The sequence below is a fragment of the Rhamphochromis sp. 'chilingali' genome (assembly GCF_963969265.1).
Source record: "Rhamphochromis sp. 'chilingali' genome assembly, chromosome: 12".
In the NCBI taxonomy this organism is placed as follows: Eukaryota; Metazoa; Chordata; class Actinopteri; order Cichliformes; family Cichlidae; genus Rhamphochromis; species Rhamphochromis sp. 'chilingali'.
The window spans coordinates 11,635,554-11,657,010 of record NC_137939.1 but is presented as its reverse complement, the minus strand read 5'-3'; the positions used below and the strand labels follow the sequence as shown (position 1 = coordinate 11,657,010).

Here is a 21,457-nt window from a genome sequence, read left to right as displayed (position 1 = left end):
GATGTGATGTGTTTTATCTTCCTCATTATCCTTCACAGTGCAGAGGCATTGGAGACATGGCTGGGTGGTTGCACAGCCGTGTGTGTTGCTGTGTTTGTTCAGCACAGGCAGCTCTGACAACTCACTGGGGCTTTGCTTAGTGAGTCAGACAGTTGAATTGACTGCTGGAGTGCAGATGGTGGTTCATTTGGGTTGTGCTTGGACCGCCAGTACTTGGCCAGTCTTTGACCAGTGTATCATAATGCTCTTCGAGGAAAACACTAAGTTTTTTAAGGCAAAGATCGCTACTAATGGTACTAATGGTGGTAATGACCTGTAGTGTTTCTGGTGCGCACACTTTACTCGGGCTCTCCGCTTAGCTAAATACATGTTTTGTTGACACATTCTGGTCATTTTTTACTTTTATCCTTTCATAAGTCTGAAAATAAGACGCCATTTGTGGTGAATTTACTAATGAACAATCTCCATCTATCATATTTTGGAAGTTGAGTTGCTGCAGACTAACTAGCTCCAGTCCTTCCTGTCTGGCCATCCACGATGTCTCTAGTTTAGTGGTTGTAGTGATGAAATCTGAGCACACACCACCTAGAACCTGCGGCAGGCGGAGAACAGAACAGCTGCTGTCCAAGACGGTGGATTTGAATGTGCTCCACAGGATGAGGGCCTCAATGAATAGGCAGCTGATTGTGCTACTTTACTTATTATTATTATATTTAATAATTGTTTTAAGAAAGAGCATGTCTGCTTCCTTCTGTATACGTGTGCACGCGTAGCTCAGGACTGATCCTGTGTTATTTTTAATTGACATAGTATAACTCTGCAGGACGTGTGTTTACTTCACTTGTACCATATGTGTGTGCTGCCTGTATACTTGATTGTCCTCCGTTCACCACTTAAATGATCAGATGTTTAATCAGTTAGTCAAGCCACAGAAAATTAATCTACCCCAGCATGAATAGGCCATTGTTTTGCAAGAAAACTTTTTTTCCCTGGTTATAGCCACTAAAATCAGGAAATTGGCTGTTTAACATTGGAAATTGCACATTTTGGGCTTGCAGACTGAACATCTCCTAAGGCTTTGGGAAATTGCTTTTTTCACTCCTTTTTTATTTTGGCTCCTAAACAAATTGATCATCTAATTGAAAAATAATCATGAGATTAAGCAACAATGTAATAACAATTGTTAGTTTTAGCCGTGTTTCAGTTTTTAACAATAGCCCCTGTTTTTCCTGTCAAGTAATGTGGAAACAACCTCCATCAATCTTCATTATATATAAGGGTTTGTAATCAGTGCAAACGGCCTGGTCAAGTTTGCACTCATTTGCAAAGGATTCAGGTTACCTGAGAGTTTTTTCCCCCTGTGAGTGATTTTCCACACTCAGTCATTTGACACCGCAGGTCTTGTTTTATGGTTCCCATGAAACGACGAGCCTTATGTCATGGTCTGCTGGGTTTTGACCAGGACAACGGTATGATGTCATTTGATGAATTAAGGGAAAACATTCTGATTTATTATGAATATAGCTGCATGAGGGCTGGTGGGGGTCCGAGGTACACTATGACATCAGTATTGTGTAATTTCACATCTTGTCTCATACTTTTGAATCTGAAACAATAACAGACGTCTGCCTTCTCAACTCTCATGTGCTCTAATATCAAAAGTCATGCAGCGGGGTTCAGATCAGATAGACCATAGATGTAATGAATGACAATGATGATAGCGCTATCGCTGAAATGTACTTGTGTCGATTAGCTCAGCTGGATTCCTGTAGGACCCAGTCATTGCATTAGAATGTGTTAGATGAAAACGCCAAGCCCTGTCTCTTCTTTTTTTTGTAGCAACTCAATTTACTCCCTTTACTCCTGGGAAGTCGCTGAATCTCCCCAAAACTAAAAACCTATTTCTCTCTTTCTCTTTTATCTTTTTCAGACAACCCACTTCACTTCGCACCGACTGTTGATGGTAAGTCCTCAGTGGTTTCTCGCCGCTCGCCTTCATTGACCGCTGGGTTTCTGGGGGGTGCCTGGGAATAATGACCGCAGACAGCAGATCCCTGCCTTTGAAGTGGGCAGCCGTCTGTGCCGCTTTGCCAGTTTTGGCTGCCCCGCTTTTTGTCTCTGCACTGTTGGTATGGCAGGCACGTGGCCAGGCCTGCTCTGTGCTTTGATGTAAGGAGGATCTTTTGATGACTTGATTTGATCTGCTCTGCATGGCCACTTGGGCTGACGTTCAATACCTGTTACCAAAGCGCCATTCACATCTTTCTGATAAGGTCTAATAGGATGTACCCCTCCCTTTGCCGTGAGTAACGGAAGCTCTGCGCCGCACCATTTCCTCACCTTGTTATCCATATGTTCTCATCCAGCACATTTCTGGAATGAGTACAATATTTTTCAGTTGTTCCTAGTGCAGTAACATGAGCCATTAATTAAAAAAAGCAACAATTTAGTTCCAAAACAGTAGATCTCGGCACACTTTAATTGGAGCTGGTTTTCGAGCTTCTATCATGAATATTTATCAGAGGCAGCACAGTGAGATAGTGTTTGATAGACTTTGATGTTTTTTGGGGGGGTTTGCTACACTGACAGATAGCCAGGGATGGACTCCTACTAGTTCTGAAGGTGTTGTATCATCCCGCTTGTGTGCAGGCTACAAAGCCGGAGGTTTTGAAGAGAGAAAACACGAAGAGAAAAGGTTTCTAATGATCCCAAGGCTGGCTGATGCCGGGGACAAAAGGCCACAGTATGGGTTTGCTGAATCTGTTTCTGATAATTGCTCAATCACTCGCCCCATAGGCCGGCTTGTTTGGAAAAGCAGTTTGTGAAAGATGTCAGCTAAAAAAAAAATGCGTCAAATAAGAGGTGGTTTGTGATGAATGTAATTGTGAACAGCCTATTGTAGGGACAATAGGGTGCTCACTGTCAGTCCAAAATGGTTTCAACAAATAATTGTGCTTGATTGAAGCATTTCTCAACTCTGCCTCACCTCAGCACCTGAGGAGTACATGCGCTGTGTAGTTTTCTTTTTTTTTTTATTCATCTTTTGTGCCTCATCACAAAACACTGGAGATTCAATTGCAGTCGGCACAGCTTACAGCAGCTATTTGTTTTTGTTTTAATGACAGACGAAATTGACTTGACAAATGATTATATCTTACAGAGAGGACTCTATTTGTCTGCTTTTCAAGCAAATATTGCCATAAAATTTGGCTCGCCGCTGGGAAAATGAGAAATAGTATGCAGGCACCGAAACAGCCCATTTCTGTCCTCCATTGAATTTTCCCGTACAAAAGAAATAACGCCCTCCTTATCGATCGGGCCACTCATTTCCCATGTATTAAAGTTTTTGCTGTCTGAAGGGCACAGTTTGTTTCTGCACTAGTCAACCGTTTAAAAGCTGCTGCTAGCCCTTAATTACATTTCCAATAGTTCTGTAGGCTTTCCATCAGCAGCCTATGCTGTTTTAATATGCCAAGCAAAACAAAAAGCAAAGTTTCTATTCAGCAGGGTAAGTCTGCCCTGTGGGACCCAGTTTCTCTGGGTCATTTAACGCTGAAGAGATTAGCGAGACAATTAGAGTTGGCCCAAATACAGCAGTAGGCCACTTTTTGGAGACGTATGGTTTTAGTAGCAGTGGAGGGGTGATTTAAAAGATGCTGCAAACCAGCAGAGGGCTAATATAGCTCTGCCATTAGTCAAATCAGCTCCAAAAGGAACAAAGCTTGTTCTACTGAACTTGTCCTCGATGCCAAGGACGCTCACTCCGCCGCTCTCTCCAGTACTTAATTACAGGAAATCACAGAAAAGATACCAAGGAGCCTGCATTTTTAAACAGCCTAGTTTGTCTCTGAAAAGCCGTTTATGAGACGACCTTATTAGCGAGAGGAGATTCTGCAGAAAGTAAAGGAATTTGTTCTGCAAATTAGAGCGAGAGAATCTTGGGAGCTTACTGGGGGGGAAAAAATGCGGGTTCGGCACAACATAGCAAAGCTCTCACGTGATATTTATGGCGTGCGCCACCCGCAAATAGCTGATGAGTCCTCCCCAATGAATGGCCTATAATCACCAGTCAAAAAAAGTGACAAAAGTCACAAAGCAGCCTTTAATTAGGCTCTTTCTTTGAAAGCTCAACGCAGCAGTTGCTCAGCTCTGGCCATACTCATTATTGCCTGTCGTCTCCTGATAATAAGACAGTTGTTGCGTGTTTGGCCAAAGCTAAAAAGCTCATAGAATTTGCAGCTTGAGGGATTAATACTGGACTTTGGAAATTAGGGTTGAATGAGAGAAATTCTTGACGAATGAGGCGCTTGCCTCCCAGCTGTTAGCAACCACATGCAGAGAAAACAGAAAATGCTCATCCGCTTGTTAAGGACATGCAAAGGAGACACTGGTAATAATACATGTAGTCTCTGTTAAGACTTATGAAGGTTTTTTTTTAAGTTATGCCACTTGAACAAAATAGACTGTGTGTCAGAATGAGTGTTTCTCTGGAGATGTACCCTTCGTTTCCTCCTATTACAAGCTTAGGTAGCTGAACAAGGACCAAACAAGATTCAAAATAGGCCAGACCATCACTATAAAGGAAGTGTAATGGGAGAGTCGAGCCGCAGACAGTTCAGAGGTCTCCTGTGACTGCAGCCGTGTTCAGCACCGCCTGCCTGGAAAGAGCCCATTCGCTGTGAATCTTCCATTTCACATTTGTCACTGACAGCTCTCTCCAGAGGATGCTCCTCACTGACAGTCAAAATAAACTCCTGGGCTGAAACGTGATTTGATCTAAGACGGTGGGACGCTTGTTAAAAAAAAGTGCCGGCGGGCTCACTTAGACTTTGTGAACACTACCCAGAACTGTCACAACTGCTTTTCGGCTCTGCGAGAACAGTACAGTAACCAAGGGCTCCACACCCATTACCCCCTCAGACACACACACGACCCTCCTGTAATTTATTCTGGGAGCCTTTCCCTGTGTTCTTGACAGTAAGCCTGACTCAGAGAGAGGCAGAATTAATTATGACTCCTCGGCCTATCTTAATTAAATCTTTTCACATCACAGATTTTACACAACAGAGGCAAAGTATCTACCTCATCTTTTAGCCAGGGCGGGGCTGCCGGCTGAGAAAGTCTCACATCAAGATATCAAAGGTACACCGTAAAGTTGCCTCTCTAGGATTATAATTTAACAGAAGAGTTGTCATGTCCGGCTTTTAACAGGGCGCAGCTTGTTAGCTCGCTGTTGTTGAGGCTGCTGGGGAAAGCAAGCAGCCTTGACTTTATCTGCGGGAAGTTTGTTGCCCTTTAAAAGTACACAGACATCTCAAACTGCACAGCTGAACTCTGTAGCCTCGCTTCGGCCCACCCTGCTTCATGTCAGCAGGACTCAATAGATGCTTATGTGAGCAACAAGCAAGCAGAATATATTTTTTGATAAACGCAGGTGAAAGACATCAGAATTAGCCGAATATCCTAAAACCCCCGCATCTAACCATTCATCATTGACAGCCTTCCCACACAGACCCGCCTCGACTCACCTCGGCTTCCCAGTATCGATCGACCAAGATGGGCTAGAAGCAGCCGTCCAAAGAGAGAAAAACAAAAATATTAGCCAGAGAGGCGAGAAATGAGTGGGCTGAAGCGGTAAAGCGCGGCACTATTTTCTTTTGATTTCCTATGACACAGAGTAATTGTTGACACAGTTAGTGATGCTGGCATTCTTTGATATGTCCCCCAGCTGTTGGAGCAAACCTCACCGATTGTTGATGCAGGTTAGTCAGGGACCTTGGACCTTGTGAGGATCAGCAGTTCTTTGATGTGGATGTACATCACACTGAGCTATCTTTGGCTGTGATCTGAAAGCTTGTCAGCAAGCATCCCTGAAAGTCATGTCTGATTTAGAGGTTTCGATCTCTGATGGCTGCACTGATTGTTGGAAAATAAATAGTAAAGGAAAGGATTAAATACAAAAGTATTCATGCCATATGTTCATCCAGTGTTTTCTTTTTTCTTTTTTTAAATGCACTCTTTGGCGCATGTAGCAATACAACTTAACACAGTTGTGGCAGCTTTCTTTGTTTTGCTCCAGAAGTCACGCGTTTAAAATTCATCCAAACTATGCAGGCTTGAATTTGCTTATTATTTTCCCCATTCTTTACGATGAAGTAGGAGATTTAAAAATCAGGCAGTAAAAGAGCAAACAAAACACATTTCCATTCTTCTCAGTCTCCAAAATGAAATCGAAGGAGTGACATTAGCAGGATAAACAAAACCTCATTGACTGTAAGAATCCATTGCAGCTAATTAATAGTTTCAAGCAGCTTATCGAAGCCCTTATCACTCAGCGTGGCAGTGCAGAGGGATGCTGAAAGCCCACCCTTCCCCAGCTCCGTGTCATATTTTGAAAGTAATTAGCATGCAGAATTGGCTAATGTCACTTTAAATGAGCTCTCCGTGTTGGTCGCATGTTGACGGCGAACGTGGCTATTCAGCGGCAGTGAAAGGCCGCGCTGCTCGCTCGGTCTCATTAACACAGCAGCAAGTTATTTTAAATCGGGACGCAGTCAACGCTCCACTTTAAGCTGTGATGGGCAGGCGCTAATTTAATTGTTGGGTGGCAGTGTCAGAAAATAACCACATTGGTAAGTGTAACCAATGCGACAAATTTCATTGTCAGGTTGTTAATTAGAGGAAAATAAGTGGCCCGGCACGTCGATGTGTTCTAGAGCAATATTGCACAGTGATATCCTGCTATTAGCGGAGTCCTGCATCGCAATCAGCGTTTCCCTTATTAAGAAGTGCAAGTTAAAGGAGGCTTTTTGCTCAGCAGCTGACAATATCTGCACCGTTTGCACAGATACTGTATGTCTTAGTTTCCTGCAGAAGCTGTGTTTGCTGTGAGAGCCAGACATCTGCAGTTCACTGCTCGCTTTCTCTCTCTCTTGTTCTGTCAGACACACACACGCACAAACACACACACACACACACACACACACACACACACACACACACACACACACACACACACACACACACACACATTACAGAACCCCTAAGATCTGATTTTACACTTTGTATCAGCTTTTATCTGAGTGTTTGTGTATGTGCCATGGGAATGCCAGCGTGTGTGCGCTCTTCCTGTGTCTTGAGTTTGCATTTTGAGTTTGTTGTGCGTCTGTTCCTTGGGGGCTCGTACACAGGGAGGGCTGGAAACTATCCATTGTGAACATCCCACCCTCCGTGTGACCCTGAAACACAAACGCGTGATGACAAACACTAGCTCACACCTACACATGGTTTTAAAATGTGGTGAACTGAACAACAATCTCATATTGTAAGTAAAAGTGTTGGTAGTTTGTTTACCTTCTGTGTAAGTAGATTTATTGAAAGGTCACACAAACAGCGGGTTGCTCTTTGCCTACATTTGTTGTCATCACTGCTTTTCATTTGACGTCCTGGCCTGGAACCCTTGACATCAACCAGATTGCGTGTGTGTTAGTGTGTGTGTGTTGAATGCATGTGTTCTGCTCTACTGGATACAATTACAACACATTGACGCATGAGCCAGCAACATGTCACTGACACCATTTTACGCACTGCAATTTTTTTTCACAGTACACAGCCAAACACGCACACAGAAGTGGGAATTTCATCTAGATGTGTGTGTGTGTGTGTGTGTGTGTGTGTGTGTGTGTGTGTGTGTGTGTGTGTGTGTGTGTGTGTTGGAGGCTCTGTACAGCATGTTGATCGCTGCCCTCTCAGTGAGCTTTAATAAGATTTATGATAGCAGGGAGTGCGACAGAGGGAAGAAGATATTGAGACAGAGAGAGAAACAAAGAGAAAAAGACTAAATCACTTGAATCATTTTAATGCTACTGTTCAGTTCTTTCTCATTGTGTGGAGAAAATCATGGGTACACACACACACACACACACACACACACACACACACACACACACACACACACACACACACACACACACACACACACACACACAAATGCTGTAGCAGGGGAGTAAATGAAGGCGACATATTATACTGCATGTTATATTCTGACATTGCAGCCAGAGGCAGGGCAGTGGGTAAAAATAGAAGAGAATAAAACATTTCAGTGTTTACCCTCTTGTTAAAGTTTAAAATAGCATTTATATGCATTTATAGAGGATTTATGCATCTCATATGTATTTATACATGTATGCTTTGGGAATGCTAAATTGGGATGGCTGGATTTGCCCTTCGCTGGTCGCATAGAGCCTACAACATCTTGTACGAGGCAAGAATAATAACAAAGCTGACTTTTGAGGGGTATTTACATTTGTATGGTTGCATGAGTCAGACATAAAAGTCTTTGCATACAACTTTCATTTACTGGACGTTATTTTGCACGTGAGCCACGTTTTTGAATGAAAAACATTTTTCCCTAATGAACTGCCTACTCAGAACTTTGCAGCGTTGCTCAGGGCTGAACACAAAGCTCCACGTAAATGACATTGATGGATGATACCGCATATTAAATGCGTAATATAAATTAAATTTGTTGCATCGACATCTTAAGATAGCATTGTGATGGATTTCAGATTTAATGGTATGTCTCTTGCACAAAAAACAGCCAATTGTAGATGATTCTACAACTTGAAAGTTGAAAAATCAACGATATTAGCAACCATGCTTTCACATTTTTAGATATCAAATAGCTTCTGTGCTTTATAGGCAGCAAGTCACAATGAATCTAGTGAGGAATTTTACTGCCATGCTTGGAGTTTCATACGATCAACAGAGTCATAAATTGCAGACCTGAGCATGAAGATTAAATACACATGTATGGAAACGTGGAAAAGTGTCTATATATATGTTGGGTCAGCCCATGTTAGAGGCAAATTCATTTCCTCCAGACTTTGTTTGTATTTTTGAAAAATTATTTTCTATACATTAAAATAATTACATTACCTCACCCTGTTTCTTAGCCATACACCTATGTGTCAGCTAGGGCTGAACGATTATGGAAAATAATCTAATTGCGATTTTTTGCCCCAATATTGCGATTGCGATGCGATATGCGATTATTTTTTAAGGTCTTTGTCTTCTGTATTATTAAACAAAGACAAGCAATACATCATATAGTATGGCCAATACTATATTACATTAATTTTAAACTGTTCTTTCCTGGAAGACAGACCTCTGTTATGATGACATGAGGTGATGCATGAATTGATGACTGACATTTTTATTTAACTTCTTCAATCACAACAGTATATTTGAACATACACAATAGTTTATTTTTAGCTTACAAACATCTGAGCATAAAGTGCTGACAAGGAACCCTGGTGTAAACATTAAAATGAAAGTCAGTACAATGTGCAGATTGCAGAAATATACATAAACAAAATCAGTGGCTTTACCACACTCAGTTTTTCGACATCTGTGAACTACTAGACAGTCATTCAATTAAAAAATAATATTAAATAAATAAAACTAATAAATAAAAAATACACACATCTTACTGATCTCTGCAGTCAGTAACATTACACATAAAGTGCAAACATAATAGCAATTGTATAAACACACACACAAACACGCCTTTAAAGTTTAAAGGTGTGAAATTGGACGGTCTAGTTCTGATTAGCGTCACCGCTGTCTCGGTGGAGTTTAATAAACTCGGCCGTCTGCTTCTTGCTATCTAAAATATAACCAGACACTGGTGTAAATTCTCGACTGTCTCATACTTCTGTTTAATAAGTTTTCTGTTTGACGTTTAGTCAGCTGTGTGAAAACCAAGGAGGAACCCACCCGGGGGATTAATAAAGTTTTATTTTATCTAATCTAATAACTTTAATCTCAGCCAAACCGATTTACTCACGAACAAACAAAACACTGAAAAAAGCCCAACAATAACATTTTTAGGTTGTCTAAGTGACTTATATATTACGTTTAACCCGAGCAGCGAAACTCCGCGGTGATCTGAAAATGATGTGCAGGGAGTTGTGCCGTTCTCGGCCGCATCAGTAATCCTCGAGCTCCCGGCTAGCTGTCAAGCTGGTGGGTAGCAGACGCCTCTGAAAACGTCGAAGCACTTTTGCAAATATGGGATATCTTGATAAACCGAGCAGATATTTGATGTTTACACAACTACTTTCTCGCCTGAAAATATGTTAAAAGTTTATTTTGTGACCCAGAAAGATTAGTATGAGTAATTTTAAAACTTAGTAGCGACCGCCATTGCTGGAAACTGGAGTTTGGCTGGGCCGCGCTATGAATTCTGGGATATGGTAGTAATTTGGACAGCCTTATAATCGCAGTATAATCGCAGCCTTTGCGGTTAGAAAATTGCACTTGATCATGTCGCGATATTATCGCAAATGCGATATATCGTTCAGCCCTAGTGTCAGCACAAAGAAGCACAAATAAAGTGTGCTTTGTGTTCTGACAACTTCACATTCGCCCACTGGTGCATTTCCATAACCAGAGAGAGAAAGAAAGAAAAAAGAAGTAGAACAAAGAATTGTGGATAATTTGAACACTTTAGCTGTTGTGTTTAGTCTTCGAACGAAAGAAAGATTGAAGTTATCTGTGTTTGCTGATTATAGTGAATGAGCATGTAAGCCTCGGAATGTGTAATTTGTTTATTTGAATAGGTTTTATGTTGGGCGAACAGTCATATTTCTGCACTCACGCGCTGTGACGAGCACGGAAAAACAGAAAGTTCTTTGAAAAATGTCAGAGGTTTCCAATAATAACCAACAGGCGTGCTGGTGTGTGTCTGTATGTCTGCACTCATTCAGTTTTGCTTGTTTATCCACTAGAGTTTCATGCACCCTAGTGCTCTCTGTAACTCCATAATTAGGGGTTGTTGTCACTAAAGGCAAACACTGTCTGTGTATGTGTGTTTGCGACCGTGTGTGCTGTGTGTGCTATTTGAGCTTGAGGACATTGCTTCATTTGCAGTAAATGGATGGTTGCCCCGACTCCATTTAAGGTCAGAATTAAGTGTTGTGCAGAAGAAGAAAAAAAGAAGATCTTAAACATATATTGAGACTCAAAAAACTTTTTCCCTATTAAAATGTGAAGCGGGTGGTAAACTAGTGGTTTTTAAAGAGGGGATTTAACTAATTTTTCTCATTGGCTGATAGTTGTACTCTAAGACTGTATACAGAAATGGACACAGACTCACAAGTGACCATATTTGGATGAGAGGGTGCAGTTATTAGCTGGTGCTAGCAAGTTTAGTCACACAGATTAATGTCAGATTAAACATCATTAATCATCACGCAGATTGAGACAAGGCTGCTGTAAATATGAGAGAAGTTTTTGGTATAGTGCTACATACTGTTTTGCAACCATTTTAATGCTAATGACTGATAGCAACTTCTAGCTACCACTGGTCAATCGGTGGTGGAATACACACTTTTACCTTGCTGCGGGCATGGGGTCACTGAATGGTTTCTAGGCCTGCATGAATAAGGCTTTAGCAATCAATTTAACAGTGACTTGCAGAACCTTCCAGCAACCATTTGCAAACTAGTCAGAGAACGCATATCTTTTTCCTTCGGGCCCGGTGCTTGCCTTAATCTTAATGTGTGTAGGTTTAAGGCATAAAGCAAAGTAAACAGGTGAGCGACATTAAAAAATGAACCTTCTATACCATTGTCCTCAAGTAGAAAATCATTTATGGAAAGTCAAATAGCTTTTTTTAAGTCTGTCTATCTGTGATTTCAAGAGTATATTGCAGTTCATAGCATTTAAAGAAATACTGAAAGGGTTTATTACTCGTGCGCACAGGATTCAGCATTATTGTAGCATTATTATTATTGCAGTTGTGATTCTCATCCTAGCACCACATCTTTTTGGCAGTCCAACAATAAATCTCTGGAGTTCTTTAAATATTTTTAAAAAAGGTAAAAGTCAATATTCCATGAAATGCATTTTTATGTGAATTTGTCGCACCTGCAGTATGAAAAATTGTGTGTCCATCGCTCCAGTAGCAATACAGTTGTTTTTAATTTTGTTGACAAACGACACAACTGCAAGCACAGGCGCGAGCGCACCTCAAAGTGAAAGTGTGTTATACGTTTGCGTCTTGCTTGATATATGGTTCAGCGCGTCGTGTCTCCAATAACAGCAGAACATTCAGTTTCATGAGACGTGCGCACACATGCAGTCAACATGTGGAAATTCATTGTGAGTGAGCTCACGTCTCGCACAGGCACGCACACACTCCTGTAGGAAACAAGGCATCTAGTGTGAGTCCCTCCACATGTGATATGTATTAGCAGTGACATTTCCCACTGGTGTCGGACAGCTCCTATCTCCCACAGCTGTCTCCTACCACACTGCACACTACAAAAACTTCTTCTACAGTAACAAATAAGTTATCTCAGAGTGTTCAAATCAAAAGTACAACACTGCAAATTGGAGCTTAATATTAGTAGCAGTAATTTCCTAAATCAAGTATCGGATTGATCCACCTCCGCTTCATTAAGATGCCGTAGCTCGATTCAAGGACACAATCATAAGTGGCGGTGTTTTAGATTCCTGTTTTTTAGGTACTGTCTGACAGGTTAAATCAGTGTTTAATCAGCTGCAGTACCGTGCAGCTCTATTCGTTATCATTTCCTCTCTTTATGCTGCTCCCTGGAAAAGAAACACACACACACACATACACAGCCAGAGACTAAACTACAGTCTCAAGCCTCAGACACAGCCCTTCCTTCCATATACTGTATACACGCATACGGAACAGTACCAAAGTACCCCGAGCATCGACCCCCAACTCCCACCCTCCCACCGTGGCTACAGCATTCCACTGCATTTTTGTCTACAGCAAATGTTGCACAATACATATGCATGTGTACGGGCTCCTGAGAGTGAAAAAAGTGTGTGTCTAATTCAGTCCATTAGTCGTGGATGCTACTCATGCATGGTACTTAGATGGAGGAAATTGGAGGCATGCAGATGCACCAGTGCTGCTGTGGGAGAGCAGATTTAGTTTAACAGTGGCTCACAGGCCGTCTGGAAGTATGTAAAGGAGGACGAAGGAAGGAAGTGCTAGCGCTTACATTGACAGCAGCTTGGAAAACAGCAGTTCTTAATGTAGGGATCAGGATTAAATGAATATTTGTATATTTCTTATTACTTATTACTATTCCAGAGATCAGTTGTTTGTTTGGTTGTTTCACACTGCTGTATGTAAACTCTGGGCACAAGGAGACCTGAATTTGCATTAGTTAAGGGTTCACGAGCAATAACTGTTGAGAGCCACATTGGTAACAGATCTAAGAATCAATGAGCACACCACTGAAAAGAAACAACAATAAACAGTAAGAGTCAAGTGAATAGGGTGGGAGAAAACAATAGGAAAGGAAGGAAGTAGGAAGGATGGGGGAAATGGCGAAAGAAAATACAGATAAGGAGAAGGAGAGTGAAAGCAGAAAAATAGGTAAACGGGCAGGTAAGAAATTGGGAGAGCGAGGGCATGGCAGGGGAGCAACTTAAATACAAGCACTCCCACCATCCTGCATACTGTGAATATTAAGTTAAAATCATTCAGAATTGACATGAACTGAAGTTCTTTCTCGATTTATCTTCCTTTACCTCCTTCCCCCCCCTCTCCCTGCTTCCTCTGAAATCCCTTCCCCTTTGCCCTTGGAGGGGGGGGGGACTTAGCACCTTCAGTGTGCGTATGAGAGTAAACGTGAGTGTGCGAGTGTTTGTAAGACGCAGATAGAGAAATTTAATTAAAACAGGTTTTCCAGTCGGTGCTTCTTATAGGCTGCACTTTCTCCTGCACTCTTTTGAGGAGGTCCCACACTGCAGTGCTCAGTCAGTAGATCAGCTGTTCTGTGTCTTTTCAAAGGCCAACATCAGCCATTGACTTTCAATAAAGCGTGGATAGCAATCAAAAATCAAGCTAACGATTGCATGGCTGCGTTACACCGCGCTGAATGGATGGCCATTGGAGTATGTCCTGAGTTGTGTTTAAGCACAGCATGTGGTCACGGCATTTATGTCTACAAAGGGGTGGAGTTTAATTCAGACTCAGAGCCATGTAACGCACATCAATCCCCTGAGAGGCAGTATATTTCCTTTTGTTCAAAATGAGACTTTTATGTGCAAGCAGGAGAAGCAAAGGGGGGAAAAAAAGAATGTGCAATTACTTCAGCACCATGCTGGGTTCATCTGATGCCACGTTACGATTCAATCACCTCCCCAGCCCCCACCAACCAGTTCCATTATAGCTGAGAGGAACAGGGATTGGGTTTGGTGATGATATGAAGCTCCCTATTTTTGTCTTTCAATCAGATAACAGTCCTTTGGGAGGTTTTTTTCTTCTCCTTGAGTAGCCTGTCTGAAGAGAATCTGAATGGCAGCCAGGTTCAGGAGTCCTGAAAGATGGCCGCACAGGTCAGGAGCTCCTGCACTGAGGCAGACCAGAGATGGGGCCGAATGGCAGCCAACAAACACACACACACTCATGGACACACACCTTCTGTTCCTGGGGCAGTTTTAGATTGGTCACAGTAGTCCTCCTGCAAAAGATGAGATATGGTAATGGAGGAAGCAGCTAGCTTCAGGGACTGAAAACATACACACACACATTGTCATTAATGTGCATCAACACACCCTCTAGCCAGCGCAGGTAAACAAACAGGGTGTTTGTCAAAGGATGTGCCATAAAGCCAACTTAAGTATGAGACGATAACTATGCTTTCCCTGCTGCTCATGACCAAATACAATTGAATGCAAACCAAACCAGATTATAATTGACTTTTTTGCTGTATACACTAGCACATATGGAGTAAACAATGATACACGGTGAATTATGATCCAATCCAGGGCTGTTCAGTGGAAGGTTGGGGGTACTGTTGATGTCTTTGGAGGCTTTTCACAGAGTCCCCGTGAAGTTGAATTTTGCAAACAGCCATGCATATTTAACTCCCCTAGATGCAGCTTTGAGAAACTTTTTAAATTTTTAAACGTCACAATCTGCAACATTTTCATATAAATTCATGCCTGTTTTGCAGCTCCTGTCTGCACACCATTGATTTTATGTACTGAATTATTGAGTGTATATCTAATCGTAGAAAGTTTTTCATTTGATGTTCTGAACTCTGCGGAAAAAGCTGCTGTCATGCAGGAAATGATGCGTTTTACATAAACAATTCATACGAACACAAGACTAGTCCTTGTCAGAAAAAGTGTGTTTAGTCATACATTAATTCATTAACAGTAAATAAAGGAAAATGATGTCCATTTAGTATTTGATTGTTGTTAATAATGCTAATATATAAATAAATAAATTACCAAAACACTGATTTCAAACACGCTAAAATTCCCCATACAGCTCAAGGGAAACTGCAGGTTTGAGTTTGTGTTATGAGCAGTTCCTTCGATAGGGCAAACAGTACATGCACACTGCGAAAATAAAAGTCTTCATTAGCACTCTGCTACCGGTAATCATCAGATTAGATGCTTAAAAAAAATAGTGGAATTGGAAAAATGCGAGCTATTCGTTCCCTTGCTATGAAGGTTTTGAGAAAATCATACTTTCTTAAATCCTGTCTTCTTCATGATCTTACCCATTTCTGTCACAGAACACATTATGCTAATGGACAGAGGCAAGCCCTGCTCTGTCAAAGAGCTGCTGCTTTTAGAGGGAGTGTTCAGGTTCATCAAGTTTTAATGAGCCAGGAGAGAAATCAGCAGAGACATCTCACACTTCACTTTACCCCAGCACTCTTCTGAAGTCTGTGCAGCACACAGGTACAGCAGAGCTGTCAGTTTTTCGCAGTTCTCTCTTATTTAGGAAAAGGCTTTTAATCTAGATTAAACAGCTAATATTGCACATAATGAAAAACAGGATTATCACGGTAATACCTTTCGCTTTTCCCAAGAAAAGGAGGCTCGGCAGATGGGATGTAAAAATCCCAACCAAAGCTTGTGCTTCCATCTCTCTAGTCTTTAGTTTGAATGGTGTTTTTACTGTTGGTCCTCAGGGGGGGGGATGTGTATTTTTAAGAAAGATATGCAGCAGTCTTTCAAATATAGTCATATATTTTTATTTAAATATTTTCAGTGCTTTTTTTGTTGCTTCTACTTGGAAAACCATTATTTTGGGCATTTTGAGTGAGCCAAATTCAACAGATGGAGCTTGGTTGGGATCAGGCAAAGACATCAAAAACATTTCAGATCAGATAGGATAACGGCAGCAGAAAAGACGCTGTTGATAAGACCACAGCAAACACAGACGGAAGATAAACCTGATTTCTTTATCTTCTCTGTTGACTTGTTTTCTTCCTTACTTGGAAATCCAAGATGAGTGCTTCACTTTGAAATGTCATTTCACAGCACAGCTCAAATGCATTTACCGCCATGATGCATATCATCACATATTTGACCATGACATTTTGTCAAGCAGACCTCCTTTACGGCATGTTTCTTTTACATACTGATGCCAAGATTACAGTTTTTGTTTCCCACATTAGTCTCTGATAGCAAGAGTTATTCTAATGGAAGGCTTTGCGCACCACTGTGTGAGCAGATCTCTCTTTAATCAGTCCGGCTTGCTAAATTTCACATATGGAGGTAACATATGTAACACAGACTTCAGCACGAAGCTGTGCCGTGATGCTTCTGTGCGCTTCCATCCTGTTATGCTAAGAAAGAGACACCAGAGTTCATACTATATTTGCAGCAGCAGCAGCAGCAGCAGCAGCGTAGCACACTCCAGCTATTTAACAAGGCTTTACTCACTCTGAATGTAAACATATGTAGGGCCAGGTGGGAAAAAGAAGCCATAACTCAGGTTGTGCCATCTCACTGAGCTGCGCCTCACTTGGAAACTCTGTCTTATGGAGATATATTACACTCTTTAAAGCAGTTGCACTGTGGACACATACAATATGAACTGCACTGGGGTAATATGACCTGAGGCTGTATCAGTGAGCAGAATCAAAAGTAAAGATCACAATTTCTCTGCTCCTTGCCTTGAGGTACACACGCACACAAACTGAACCACACACACCATCTGCATTCACAGTTTGAACTTCTGCTGTGTGGTAGAAGGTGCAGTGACACACAAGAGAAAAATACACTTCATATTGTATTCCACACAGATATGCAACTTTAAACCATTGACGAAAGATAAGGCACTAATTGGAACTCTTTGTAATGTAAAGACAACTTTACTCTTTTTAATACAGAATCATTCATTTAGCGCGATTAAGCATCTCATTTACACTACTGGATATTTTGTATTTATAAAAACTCAGTGTAATCGTGTGAAGACATAAGAAACGCCCGTAATCACCATCCAACACCAGACATCAATAACAATATTGAAGCAGCAGCAGCTTTTCTAGTGCTCAGTAAGAAAAACTCTGGGAGGCCATGCAGTAGGTATGCATAGTGTTGAAACAGCACCTGAAAGAAATCAAAGCCTCCTGCAAAACAGGCAAAAACTAGTCAGCATTTTAGAAATTGAAGTACGTGCTCACAAATACCCTCTTAGGCTTTTCATCATTTCCCTGCTTTACTTCATTTTGTTTTGGGAGAATTCTTGAAATATCACAATTGTGTATGGTGGGATAAGGACTCAAGGAGAGTCAAGGATTATGCAAGATTGCTCCTGCATTGCATAAGCTAATATACTGTAGAGTCTCATTGGCTTTATGGTGGGGCCATATGCTCCTGCCTAAGGGCCCAACGGGGGATCACCATGAGCAGGATGTATTCTGTTATTAAGATACCAGGTGCAACATTTTAGACTCGTCACTCTCACCTCCATGGAATAAAGGATTAATATATGGTGTGTGTCTCAGGTGTGAATCAGACTTACTCTCCCAACTCCGAAAATGTAAATATGGAAAGGTTGATCAAACTATTGTATCAGTCTGTCAGATGCTGAAGTCTGGGTGTAGACAGTAGGAGTTCTGGTTGAACAGGGAATTGGTGTAAAGATTAATAATGAGAGAGTGTCAAAAGAGTGACAGGAGAAAAATGAGGATGGGATTGATGAGTGTATAGATGGATCGTGTGTGCGTATGCGTGTCGGGGCCGGTACTACCTGTTCTACCTTAGGAGATAATAACTCAGTCCGACGAGCTTGCAGAGACATTGCTCAGTAGGATCGCTTGTCTAGGCTGGAATATTCAAAAGGTCCTTTTAAGGATGAACATTTTGAAACTATATATGTGTGTATATATGTATATATATATATATATGTGTGTGTATATATATATGTGTATGTGTGTATATATATATGTGTATGTGTGTGTGTGTATATATATATATATATATATGTATATATGTATATATATGTATATATATATATATGTATATATGTATATATATGTATATATATATATATGTATATATGTATATATATGTATATATATATATATATATATATATATATATATATGTGTGTATATATATATGTGTATGTGTGTATATATGTATGTGTGTGTGTATGTATATATATATATATATATATATATATATATATATATATATATATATATATATATATATATATATATATATATCGGAAGATGGCCCCAACTGACCGAGTGCTCAGTGAATACCTCAGGCAGCAGAAACCCAAGAAAGAGGAGGGAGACGAGGAACCATCATGGAAGGACAGGCCCCTGCACGGTATGTACCACCGGCAGATAGAGGAGGTGGCTGATATCCAGAAATCCTACCAGTGGCTGGACAAAGCTGGACTGAAAGACAGCACAGAGGCACTAATCATGGCAGCACAAGAACAAGCTCTGAGCACAAGATCCATAGAGGCTGGGGTCTATCACACCAGGCAAGACCCCAGGTGCAGGCTGTGTAAAGATGCCCCAGAGACAATCCAGCACATAACAGCAGGGTGCAAGATGCTAGCAGGCAAGGCATACATGGAACGCCATAACCAAGTGGCCGGCATAGTGTACAGGAACATCTGTGCCGAGTATAACCTGGAAGTCCCGAGGTCAAAATGGGAGATGCCCCCAAGGGTGGTGGAGAATGACCGAGCTAAGATCCTGTGGGACTTCCAGATACAGACGGACAAAATGGTGGTGGCTAACCAACCGGACATAGTGGTGGTAGACAAACAGAAGAAGATGGCCGTAGTGATCGATGTAGCGGTTCCGAATGACAGCAATATCAGGAAGAAGGAACACGAGAAGCTGGAGAAATACCAAGGGCTCAGAGAAGAGCTCGAGAGGATGTGGAGGGTGAAGGTAACGGTGGTCCCCGTGGTAATCGGAGCACTAGGTGCGGTGACTCCCAAGCTAGGCGAGTGGCTCCAGCAGATCCCAGGAACAACATCGGAGATCTCTGTCCAGAAGAGTGCAGTCCTGGGAACAGCTAAGATACTGCGCAGGACCCTCAAGCTCCCAGGCCTCTGGTAGAGGACCCGAGCTTGAAGGATAAACCGCCCGCAGGGGCGTGCTGGGTGTTTTTGTGTTTTTTATATATATATATATGTGTGTATATATATATATATATACATATATATATGTATGTGTGTGTATGTATATATATATATATATATATATGTATATATATGTGTATACACACACACACACACACACACACACACACACACACACACACACACACACACACGTGTATATATATGTATGAATATGAATGACAGAGAGAGAGAGATCTGTGGGTGCAATCATTGTTATTGTTAACGAATTAGTCCAAGTAGCGGTGGGGAAGATAGAAGAGAAGGAACCATGAGTGCAAGATGGAAGATGATGGATGGAGGGATGAATAAATATATATGTGGATTTAAAGACAGAGGGATGTGAAGCCTTTACTTATGTAAAGGTCTCCGATCTGAATCCTTCAAACATGATGGGGAAGTGTGGCTGCAGAACATGAATGAATACAACTTGTGGCTTAAGCTGCCCTTTAACAAGGCACTGTTTGCATTACATTTCTGCAGCCCAGCAATGTAAGCTCAAGCAATGTGTGGAATGAGATGACTGTAAATGATTCAGTGAGTTTACAAAAACCCTTGAGGTCAATCAACTGAATAGAGATAAAGACAACGCCAAGGACAGGTGAAGCTTTCAGATATAACAAAATGAATGATAGTTAGCATTGGAGCTAAAATGCAGGTCTACCTGTAGTTTTTGCATTGATAACATACAATTTGCTCCAAGAATTGTGCAGTACAGCATGTTTATATCGAGACTGTAGTAGACAGTGACCCTGATAAGGGGGGTTCTCCAATGCAGTTTTGTTCCATGCTTCACAAGTTAGCATTTCAAGAGTATTTAGTCTTGCTCTACTTAGTTTTATGTAGTTTGCATGAAAAAAAAAATGCCAGATGTTATTTTTGATGACAAAAAGTGGAGAGCTTCTTCTGGAAAACTTCTGATGAACATCTGGTGAAATTGCAAACATTGGCGTGAGTGGGCGTTATATCTCTGGCGCCTCCATCAGTGTATTCCCAAGCTCACAAATTTTTTTTTAGTTTTTTTGTTAAACAAAAGAAGCTCCAGTTTATTCTGATTTATAGTCTGCAAAAAATTATACTCTTTACTCCTGAAACTAGAGATACTTTATGTTCAACCTGACTGCTATCTAAAGGCCCTTTCACACAGTGCACTGAGTTGCACTCATGGATGTTGAACTTTGATCGTGGTGTGGTGTTATGTCTATTTGCATGTCCAATAGCAAAAAATGACAAGGAGCGGGCAAATCTAGTCCACCTGAAGACCATGAGCGGTCGCAAAAAACATGTCCTTGGTGAAGAAATTTGCTGCTAGCAGGCTACAGCTAGCTAACATAGTGGAAAGCTTAAAAAATCTGTTTATACTTATCAATGCATGTTCATTGGATGGAAGGAAAAGCTTTCCCATGAGATGGAAACGCTTCTCTGTTTGGTAAATTAGAAACTAGGATGCTGTTTGAAGTCTAATCTGTTTGCTAACATTTTAAACAGTACCATATGAGATCTGTTATGGAGTATTTATAGTTTTTTCAGCCTTTTGAACCACACCAAGTTGCAGAGAAAAATGGAGGATGGATTCGGTATCCATTTATTCTGTAATCTAAGAAAACAATGCATGGGTATTGCTAGGCAGTTTTAATGCAGTGTTAAACTCTATGTTTGTTGTTGTATTTTAACTGAGATGCGACCTGTGTAGAAGAGTTTAACCCCTAAGAATATTCCAGCATTTGCAGCTTTAATACGAATTTGTTGTTGGTGCTGCTTAAGTAATCTACCATGTGGAAATGGCAGAGATAGTATTACAATACAAACTGGCAATGGACACAAATGCTATAAAATTTTCTCAAGATTAATCATTCTGCGTTAATTTTTCAAGGGAACTATCTGTTGTACTCTGTACAGTAGGAATGCTCTAGCCGTAGGTGACTCACATATACTGAGATAGACACGCTCACACTATAGCTGACTTCTTTGTATGTCCTGCTGTTGTGTATGAAAATAAAATTGCTG

General features: G+C 41.1%; 1 protein-coding gene across 2 annotated transcripts in view; it reads left to right on the top strand.

Moving 5' to 3' along the window:
• Positions 1 to 21,457, top strand: part of agrn (agrin) — a 283,985-nt gene that overhangs the window by 118,345 nt on the left and 144,183 nt on the right. For both annotated transcript variants that reach the window (XM_080900080.1, XM_080900081.1), the window contains one exon: positions 1,931 to 1,963. In XM_080900080.1, coding sequence (XP_080756206.1) covers positions 1,931 to 1,963 — 33 coding nt within the window. The remainder of the gene's footprint in view (positions 1 to 1,930; positions 1,964 to 21,457) is intronic.